General features: G+C 48.4%; 1 protein-coding gene across 1 annotated transcript; it reads right to left on the bottom strand.

The window, feature by feature from the left end:
- Positions 1–354: 354 nt before the first annotated feature.
- Positions 355–5,403, bottom strand: LOC131883456 (uncharacterized). Its single transcript, XM_059230931.1, has one exon. The coding sequence runs from the start codon at positions 5,401–5,403 to the stop codon at positions 355–357; it is 5,049 nt and encodes a 1,682-aa protein (XP_059086914.1).
- Between the last annotated feature and the right edge of the window lie 5,794 nt (positions 5,404–11,197).

Genomic DNA, 11,197 nt, shown 5'->3' with positions numbered 1-11,197 from the left:
CCAACTGGCCAATCTCAAGCTCAAACTCGGAGGTTTNCCTTTTTTGTTACTAGTAATGTTACAGCCAGAATAACAAAGCCTTAAGGTTCACACAATAATAATTCAAGGTTTCATAACTTAAGGGACAAACACGTGGTGGCTCAACAAAAATGTAACAAAAAGTCCGGGCTCTTCTTGCCTGCTCCATCAATTCAGAAAAAATGGCCGATGACCCAAGATGCACTCCCGAGAGCATCCTAAATTGAATCGGTATCAAGCAAAATAGTTCGCAGAACCTCTTATTTGGCACGATGAACCGGGACACCGATATCTGGCTCTCTCCAAAGCCGCTCCCGGTTTGGACAAAATGCATCTTCAATCTGCTCGATTTTCATCGGCACGCTTTTGGTCTTCCAAGTCCACTTTGGTCATCAACAAAACCAGTTTGTTTACAGGCCGATGATACTCCGGATTGACTGACTCACTTCTTATTCCAGCACTTCGATCTCCAACCCTGATCTTGACACTTCGGACAATGCCGTTTGCGTCCGGGTAAGTTTCGACAACTTTCGCTAATCGCCAAAAATTGCGTGGTTGGTTTTCATCTTTAAGGAGGACAATGTCGCCCACTTGTAAGTTTTCCCGATCCTTAACCCATTTCTTTCGGGGTTGGAGCGATTCCAAATATTCGTGACGAAATCTGGTCCAGAACTGCTCGGCTAAAAATTGCGTTCGTCGCCACTGGCGGCGGCAGTAAACGTCATTTTTTTGGAACTGACCCGGAGGGGGGAGGACAACATTGGTCTTTTGGGTGAGCATCATCAAAGGGTTCAATGGAATCGGACTGGTGGGGTCACTCAAACACTCTACAGTCAACGGTCGTGAATTGACAATGTTCTCAACTTCACAAATTAACGTGTGAAACGTCTCATCGCTCAGAATATGACCATGATCTTTCATTAGGGAGGCAAGAATGGAACGGATGGATCGAATTTGGCGCTCCCAGATTCCACCAAAGTTGGAAGCTGAGTGAGGATTCCGTATCCAACCTTCATAATCCGCTCCTCTCGCCCTGAGAAATGATGAAATGGCATCACCGTCCATCTCTTTCAACGCTTCTTTCATTTCTCGATCGGCACCCACAAAGTTCAGTCCATTGTCTGAGCTTAGCAACCGGATCGGATCACGGCGTGATATCATTCTTCTCAGAGCGCCAATGTAAGATGACGTATCCAAAGACTGAGCTACTTCCAGATGAATGGCTCTGGAACTAAAGCACGTGAACAAAACTCCATACCGTTTTTCGTCCTTCCTCTTATTTTTAAGCACAAAGGGTCCAAAAAAATCGTCTCCCACAAATGTAAAGGGAGGGGCAGCTTTCAGACGGTCCACCGGCAAGTCTGCCATCACAGGTTGTTCTGACTTTCCCCGAAGATATCGACACCGAAAGCACCTTGAAATCAAACCGCGCACTTGAGAGTTCATGCCCAGGATCCAAAAGCCAGCCTGCCGAAGCGCATTCATGGTGATGCCTCGACCGGCATGGGCAACATGGTTATGAAAGCTAACCACAATCAACTCAGTGAGGCGTGATTTCTTTGGCAGAATCACAGGGTTGACGCTTTCATTCACCAAACGATTCAACCGGCCTCCAACCCGGAGAACTCCAAGTGCGTCCAAGAAAGGAGAAAGCTTGGCTAATGCACTGCCAGCTTTGACCATAAGTCTTTTTTTGGTGCGTGTACATGGCATTGTCAGATTTCTTATAGTTTCGATTTCTTGAGCAAAGGCTGCTCTTTGCACCTTCTTGATGAGCATTTGTTCGGCCTCTTGAAGGCAAACTACACTAAGAGAAACTATAGGTTGCACTTTATTCTTTCTGGCTTTGAGAAAGGTCACAAATTGAAGCCACACAGCCACAGCCCTTTTGAGACGGTACCATTCCGAATACCTGTCTATCATGACCGTGAGGAAGTCCTTGGGCTTAACACTCATGGCTCTAACAGTGATTTCACGTTTGAGCTCAGGATCATCATCATCAAGACGATATTCTGTCAATATTGGAGCTCTCCAAAAGCAATCTTGACCTCGTAAAAAGCTTGGACCCTGAAACCAACGGTGCTTACTTTTGATTTTCAAACAATCAAGTCCGCGGGTGCAATCGTCGGCTGGGTTTTGGGCACTATCTACATAGCGCCAAGATTTGCGCGATGTTAATGACAGGATTCGTTGCACTCGGTTTGCAACAAACAGATGAAACCGACGTTCTTGGTTCAACACATATCCGAGTACGACAGTGCTATCAGTCCAATAGAACACTTCCAGGTCCATATCGATTTCGCTCTTAACTTGTTCGGACAAAGTTGCCGACAAAACCGCAGCAACTAACTCCATCCTTGGGATCGTGGTAGGCTTATTAGGGCCGACACGAGCCTTGCCAGCAACCAGGCTGACAGCTATGTTCCCAGATTCATCCTCAAGTCGTAAGTAAGCCACAGAACCATAACCACTTTTTGAACCGTCTCCAAAACTGTGCAGCTCGGCTGAAAGGATTGCTCCTAGCCCAGGGGGCTTGAGCGCTCGCGGGATTTTTAGTTCACTCAAGGCCGGTAGAGTACTCAACCACTTCTTCCACCTTTGCTCTATAGCACCAGGCACCATCCCGTCCCATCCAATTTTAATAGCACAGGTTTCCTGCAGAAGGATTCGGCCTATAATGAGAAAGGGGGCAGCTGCCCCTATTGGATCGTAAATGCTCGCTATCATTGAAAGCATGGTCCTCTGAGTGGTCTTTGCTTCTTTCACATTGATCTGGAACCCAAAGGTATCATCTTGGACGTTCCAGACAACTCCAAGAGCTCTTTCTCTCGAAACGGTCACTGCTTTGAGATCAAGTATTTGAGGGGACAAATCACGCAGTTCCTGAGGAATTAAATCCAAAAACTCGTTGGAGTTAGAAACGAACTTTCTGAGCCGAAATCCGCCCCTTGAACACAACCTGACAACTCTCTCGGCTACGTCGACGGCCTCGGATACGGTGGGTAAACTCTTTAAGCAGTCATCAACGTAGAAATTCCTGTTCACCGTCTCACTTGCGTCCTCTCCAAACTCGGGGCCGTGATCGACCGCCGTTCGTTTCAGTGCATAGTTTGCACAACCCGGTGAGCTACGTCCACCAAACAAATGGCGTGTCATCTCGAACTCGACCAATTTCTCCCGAAAGTCATTGTTCCTGAACCAAAAGAATCTGAGGTAGTTCATATCACTTTCGGGCACTTTCACTTGATAGAACATCTTTTCAATATCCGCAGTAAAGGCCACCTTGTCCTTTCGGAACCTTAGCAACACGCCAACTAATTGATTAGTTAAATCTGGTCCTGTCAGAAGTTCGTCATTGATAGACCGGTTCTCAATCTTGTTTGCACAATTATAGACGACACGAATTGACTTTTTCTGGTTATGGTACACAGCGTGATGCGGAATATAGTGGCACCTCCCAGTTCTAGTTTGGTCCAACTTTTCTTGCGTCACTTCACGAGCATAACCCTGTTCGAATAACTCTCCCATAAACCGAAAGTAGTCCTTTTGGAGTTCTTCATTCCTTTTCATTTTTTTCACAATTCCTTTGGCTTGCCTCAAAACAGAGTCATGGCTTTCTGGCAAGATCAGTGGATGATTTTTGAATGGCAAGGGAACCACATATCTTCCATCTTCGTACTTAGTGCCGTGTTCAAGGATCTCCATAAATTTCAAGTCGTCGGCTGAAATTGTGTCCAAAATTCCCGCATGGACCATTGAAGGGGACATTTTTGTGGTCGCAAAGTCCATTTCAATCAAGCTTGACAACATTTCAGCAACGCCCAAATCCTTTATAATTTCTCTCCCAACAATTCGATCTGGGAGTGTCATTGTTCGGTAACATGAAATCTTGCAACGATCGTTCTTGACTCCCAAAGGGCCCATAACTGACCAACCTAATTTGGTCCGTATTGCATAAGGAGAGAGAGGATCTCCCTTGTCACCGATGATAACATCAAGAGGTCTTAGAGCCTCAGGAGTATTGGCTCCGATGAGCAGTAGAACAGGGAGATCGGGGTTTACTTGGCCAATCTCGTCCAGAATTGGCCCAAAAGCTGGCCAATTCTTCAATTGATCAGGCGTGGCAATCTCATTGGATTGAAGAGGTATAGTGTCTCTTGTTAACACGGACTTCAGACCAACTTTGTTACTCGTGCCAGGTTTCTGAACATTAATTCCACTCAGGACGGTTGTTTGTACATCTTCTTTTCCATTTATTGTGTGGATTTCGATCTTTGTGGTTGGTCCGCTAATTCCCAACTCTCTCTGAAGATGTGTTGTGGCGAAGGTACCGGAGCTTAGAGGATCTAATAAGGCTAAACCCTCTACGACTTTAGAAGGGCAAGTTTCCTCAGACACCTCAACCTTCACCACATTCATTGCAACTACTGCCTCACTAAGACCTACAGCTCTGGTAGTCACAATTTTGGATGCCAATTCACCTTCAGGCCTTTTCTTGTGGAGAGAAGTCGGGTGCAAATTTTCGCAAACTTGACAAATGCGTTTCTTGGGACACTGTCTGGACATATGGCCTCGTCTCAAACATCCAAAACAAGCACCCATTTTCCTGATCAAATTCTGTTTGGCTTCCATACTCTTGGCTAAATATTTAGAACACTCTTCCACATCATGGCTTCCATCACATTCGAGGCAAGGAGTCGGTTGCGTGTCTGAACGGGTCGAAACTGCCAAACTAGTCAATCTTCTGGATGGATTAGTCTTCTTCGACGAATCTTCTCTCTCTTGTCTGGACTGAACATAGCTAGACGAGGCCTTAATGGCTGCTTCTCCATAGATGGGATCCTCTGCTCGATCCAGGACACCACGGACAAACTCGATAAACTGAACGAAGCTCTCGGATCCTCTTCCATATTGCCTAATTTGGAACACCACCATCCTCCATTGATTTCTAAGAGTGTAAGGAAGTTTGGGAACGAGATCTCCAATGAATCTTGGTGAATCCAACTCGGTTTCACTCACCACACTCGAACAACGAACGAGAGCTCGATGAAAGTCACTGAGGTTGTCAGTGCTATTGTCTTTAATTGGAGGCCACCTTCGAAGTTCCTCCATGAACCTATTGGCCACACGAAGCACATTGCCATATCGTTCAGTCAGGAGGGCCTTGGCTTTGTCATAACATATTTGTTCGGGAGCGAACACGCAGCCTTCAATAAGGGCCTTGGGGTGATCTTGAACAACTTCCAATAAGCGATTCAGACGAGTCTTGGGATCATTCAGGTTTCGCTCAATAACGTCTTCGACTTGCTTTATGAAGAAGTTGAAATTCAAGGGGTCGCCCGTGAATGGTTGAATCCGAGTGCTGAAGGCGACCTGACGGTTCATCATTTGCATTTGCTGACTCAATATTTTAACTAATTGGTCACTGGGCTGAACATGGGTTTCTCGTCCGACGAAAGTCGGATTCCTTGACAAATTCGCATAAGAGTCATCTTTTGGTGCGGGAGGCCCAACCGAGAATATCCTTGCAGCACTCGGATCGGCGACATGAATATCTCCTTCTCCTTGAAGGCCATTCTGACGTGTTTACGCATTAGGGACACCATTTTGTCCTTTCTCTAGGCTCGCCAGAGCTCTAATTTCGGCGGCTCTTCCTTCCAATTCCTTTTGACGCAAAAGATCATCCCTCAAACGTTGAAGATCTGCGGCCCGTTCTGCTTCTTGTCGGTCGATTTCGGCCTTCCTACGGGCTGCTTCATTGGTTGCATCTCTCTCCAAGGTCTCGAGCTTCATCTCCCAAACAGCTTCGGCCTGCCGCTTGGCCAATAAGACTTCAGCCTCAATCCGTTTCTGGGAAGCGGCCGACGAAACACTCCGTCCACTCCGACGACTGGCACTCTCATCCAAATCCGCCAACAGCTTGTCTTCTTGGGCCGAATCAACGTAGCCCCATCGGCTCCCGTGGCTCCCGTGGCTCCCGTGGTAAGAAGCGCCTTCATCGTCGACACCCAGGGTCACCTCCCCCACGTTCGCCATGATTCAACAAGATTCTCAGACCTCTCCAACTCCAATATCCCACATGGACTCACATCGAGTCCAATTCACCGAATATTGATGTCCATGGAATGTTCCAATCTTCAAATCAGGCTTCCGAGCCCTTTTTTGTTACTAGTAATGTTACAGCCAGAATAACAAAGCCTTAAGGTTCACACAATAATAATTCAAGGTTTCATAACTTAAGGGACAAACACGTGGTGGCTCAACAAAAATGTAACAAAAAGTCCGGGCTCTTCTTGCCTGCTCCATCAATTCAGAAAAAATGGCCGATGACCCAAGATGCACTCCCGAGAGCATCCTAAATTGAATCGGTATCAAGCAAAATAGGTCGCAGAACCTCTTATTTGGCACGATGAACCGGGACACCGATACTCAGTTTGAATGTTTATTCAGGATCTGTCTGGTTTCTTACAAGGTGCTTTTTCTAAGCGCCACACAACCCCTTGATGGTGGACAAGGGACAACATAATCAAAGGATACCTGTAATAACTGGTTGATTAAGCACACAATAAAATTTAAAAGAAATAAAGAGGCCTGGCGACGTCGGCGTAGTGGGCACAAATAGCATGTAAAAGTTTGCCATGCCGAGATATTCTAGCAGGGTCTTGATGGTGAGTGGAGTGGGGAAATCGCGCACAGCAGGGCTTCTTTGGTTTGATACCAGAGGCGGAGACAAGGTGCCCTAAGCACTCCACACTATCAATGCCAAAAGAGCATTTGGCAGGGTTGAGCTGCAGTCCCGCGTCGCAAAGGCGCTCAAATACGCTGCAAAGTGCAAAAATGTGGGTCTTGATAGTGGGTGTGCCCACAATGATGTTGTCCACATACACCACCACGCCGTCAATAGAACGCAAGACGGACGAGGCCTGCCGTTGAAACACCTGGGCACTATTGCATAACCCAAAAGGCATGACCAAAAACCCAAACATACCTTATGGCTGTCAAAGGCACACTTGCGGGGTCAATGGGGATTTGGTTATAAGCCTTGATCAGGTCGAGGCTGGAGAACTTACTGGCCCCAGGTAGGCCCGCCAGCAGATCGTCAAGCCGGGGCAAGGGATAGCAGTCACGGATGATGTAAAAGTTTAGCTGTCAATAGTCGCCGCAAGGCCTGTATGTTCCGTCCGGCTTAGCCAATACATGTAAGGCAGACAAGGTAGCAGAATTGGAAGGCCGGATGTGACCCTTATTCAGAAGAGCATCAATCAACCTTTTTGCGGCGTCGGCTTTGGAACCAAAGTGGCGCCGTGGCTTGGCGCGGATCTTGTCGACCGTGTTGTGCCCGATAGTGCATGAGACGCCATGCTTGAACCCAACAGCCGTGGCCTCTTTGTTGGGATGAGTGGCAGCACCAAAGACAGTAGGAAACTCGTCAATGACAGCTGCAAAAGGTGCAACAACTGGAGGGGGCCTAAGAGGCGTGGAAGGAATATACATATATATAGCCTGGATGCAGGGGCCGAGAACATCAGGGTGGGAGACGGTGGTGGAGGAGTGGACTAGGGCATTTCTGTAGCAGTCAATGAGGAGTCGTGACTTTTCAAGAAAATCAAACCCTAAGATGTTATCAGCAACACCCGCAATGTAGAAAGTGTGTTCAAACCTTCCAAGGGAGCCGAGATTGGCTGTGAGAGTTTTGAGACCATATAAAGTGCAAGGTGAGCCATTAGCTGGGCAGAAAATCCCCGAGTTTGGGTTCTTGCAGGCAGCTATGTCGGCGTTGGTAGCAGGCGCAAACGAACCAGCAGCACCAGTGTCGGCTAGCCATACGGCCTTAGTGGCTGAGTCCACGACGCAGATGGAGGCGGAGGAATTGGCTATGGCGCTGGGTGGAAGGGGCAAGAGCTTGTCGTGGGCCAAGGAGGCGCTGATAGTGGCCAAGGAGACGGAGGTGGCAGTAGCTGCAATTTGTTTGAGCGCCGTGCTGCCGGACTGAGTAGGGCTGGCCAATATCTTATGCTTGGTAGTGTACTTGGTCCATTGACAGGCCAAGGCGTCGTGGCATTTAGTGGCCTTTTCGGCCCAGCGGGTGTGATAGCCGCAAAGCAGACATCCATCGCGGATTTTATACACTGACCAAGGCAACCTGTCTTCTGTTGATGTGGCTGGCTTACTAGAGCCCGCAGAACCTCCTGAGCGGGCCCCACCACGGGGCTATAAGCGGCAATGAGGCCGGAATCGTCGTAATCTGTAGTCCACCCAGAACCTTGGAGGAGGTTGACCTCAGCCGAGCCCTTGCAAACGCGCCCTAGGTAATTCTTGTAAATAGTCACTGCATCATTTAAGGAAACCTTCGGGCCTTGGTCCGTGATGAGATTCTGGGTGGCGACTGTGGGGAGCTTTAAGACAAAGGAGGCCTTGAAGGCCTTGCTCGTTTGCGCAGCCACGGCGCCATTGGGCCACAGGTTCATCAACTCACAAAGGGTTTCAACCACGGACCTGTCCGTGACATTGTAGGCGTTAAAGGCTAGCATAGCCTAGAGGTAGGTGCGTTTGCGGCGTTCCAAAATGGCTTGCTTAAAGTCCGTGTAAGGCGTCGAGCCGGGCACGCCCAGAGCGTCCTGGCAGTCACGGAGGACGCCGCGGTATTTAAAATTGTCGTCCATGTCGAGGGCCAGGGACATGTGAGTAAACTTTGGAGCTTCTATGGTGATGTTGGAATGGATGAAATGGAGCTCCGCCGTCCTAAACCAACCCTTGGGATTGTTGGGTTGGAGCCTGAGAATCTTGGGCGCCACCATGTTGACGGAGGCCGCGGGAGCAGCCGGCGGTGGAACGGCCGCGGGGACGGCTCGGAGCGCGTTTACGAGCTGCGAGACGAGCTCGCCGAGCAGTTGGTGGGGCTGTGCCATGGGGATGGCAGGGAGAAGACACCAAGAGCTTCAAAAAATGAGCAAGTTACCAAACAACTTGGTGTGGCAGGCAATGAGGGCCCACGATTGAGCGGCCGCAAAGCAGGCGCCGGCGAAGAGGCTGGTGGAGCAGTGGCTGGTGTCGTAGACGGGGCCGGAGGGGTTGGTTGCTGTGCTGAAACATTGATCAAAGCCCGTGGTATTCTTCAACAATTGAACATCAGATTGCACAAAATGACATCTAGTGACACCTACTTATTGAAATCATTCCCACCCTCTGAGAGTGCAGATGGAACCATGTATGAGGACTTTGACTTCAGTTCAATGCAATCAACTCTTGGGGTCTATTGGGACCCTCCCAGGGACGAATTTATGGTCCGGTCAAATATCCCGGATCAACCATTTACCAAAAGAGGCATTCTCGGTGTTGTGAACACACCTTACGACGTTATTGGATTCGAGAGCCCAGTAATTCTGGGCGACAGACTGCTCCAAAGACAAATGATACCCTCCAGGGACAGCCTACCTGACGATCTCAAGCCTTTGGGATGGGACAATCCTCTTCCCGAGCGTTTTAGAAGGGACTGGAACGAATGGAAACGGTCCCTCAATCAACTTTATGTCATCAAGGTTCCCCGCCCTCTTGGAGACAAGTCCCTTCCGTGTGACTCCATCTGGGAATTTTTTGTCTGTGCTGATTCTTCTCAGGACGAGATAGGAGTCGTGGCCTTTATAAAATCATCCAAGGGCGGTCGCATCTGTACGTCCTTTCTGAGAGGAGAATCAAAGGTGGCTCCAAGACAAGCGAAATCAATTCCTAGACCAGAGCTCTGTGCTTCACTAAGAGCCTTGCAACTGCTGACGGAGAGCTTATCGGACTTGCACTATGACTTCAAGAACATCTACTTGTATTCCGACAGCCTTGTTGTTCTCGGATATCTTCGAAATTGGGGGCAAAGATTTTCGAAATATGTGACTTGAAGAGTTGAATTAATTCTTAATGTATCAAAGACGAGCTCCTGGCAATACGTGCCCACCGACAAGAATCCGGCCGATATAGCAACGCAGTCACCTAAGCCCGAAGATCTCTTGAAGTCAATTTGGTAAATGGACCTTCTATCCTGACGAGTGTGGCGTTGCCGTTGTTTGATGCAGAACCGTTGACCTTACGCAACCTGCCCAAATTTGAGTAACTTGAGTTGACAACGCTGAAAAACAAATCAAACCTCTTGCCAATTACCAGTTCATGGTCCGATTTCGTCAAGTGCCATGGAAGGTGGGACGTGATTATCACGAAGATAGTAAGAATTATTGAACGATTGTTTTCATTCAGAAAGAAGATTCGGAATGCTTCACCACCAAACAAGCTTGGAAATGCGGACAAGTACGACAGGATAAAATTGAGGGTCATGGCTCAAACAATGCTGATTAAGGATGCTCAACAAGAGTCCTATCATCACGAGATTACTCTCATGTCCCAATCAACCCAACTACTATCGTTGCACCGCTTGGCCTCTTTGGCGCCCTTCTTGGATGAGAACCAGACCATCAGGGTTGGTGTTCGGCTCCGAAATGGAGATTTTCCTGCCAATTTTCGACATCCAGTCCTCCTTCCCTCCAGTCGTCCGCTGAGTCTATCAATTTTGGAGCACTTTCATCGGGCAAAAAAGCATCAAGGCCGTCATGTTACAACAGGAGCCGTGAGAGCTGGGGGTTTCTTGGTTGAGAAGAGAGCGTCGCCTATTAGAAAACTTGTTGGGCCTCGAGAACTTTGTCGCCGGTTAGGAGCGCCATTGAAGGCAACAAGAGCTCGTCCTGGGACTGTCAAGACTTGGGCACTGATATTTACCTGCCTTACGTCAAGAGCGGTTCATGTGGAGCCCCTGCCCGGCCTCGATACCTCAACATTTAGAAACCCGTTTTGGCATTTCCTTGCAATTAGAGGAACCTGTGTGCATCTGAGGAGCGACCAGGGCACAAACTTTGTGGGTAGTGCAAATCAGGACCTCGATTTGATTAGCTTGCGGACTGACCTTCAACTAAGAGGATGTACCTGGGATTTCAATCCACCAGATGCCTCACATTTCGGGGGCGTCTGGGAACGGAAAATTGGGCAAATACGAAGATGCTTGGAAACCACCTTGATTTTGGGTGGTCCCAGACTGTTGAGGAGAGACGAATTCCACACTCTCATTTCAGAGGCAATGGCCATGGTAAATTCGACCCCATTGTGGGAGGTGTCAAGTGATCCCAATGATCCTCTTCCGATA

Source organism: Tigriopus californicus, chromosome 7 (assembly GCF_007210705.1).
Source record: "Tigriopus californicus strain San Diego chromosome 7, Tcal_SD_v2.1, whole genome shotgun sequence".
Classification (NCBI taxonomy): domain Eukaryota; kingdom Metazoa; phylum Arthropoda; class Copepoda; order Harpacticoida; family Harpacticidae; genus Tigriopus; species Tigriopus californicus.
The sequence above is the reverse complement of the archived record's forward strand: the minus strand, read 5'-3'. Positions and strand labels throughout refer to the sequence as shown.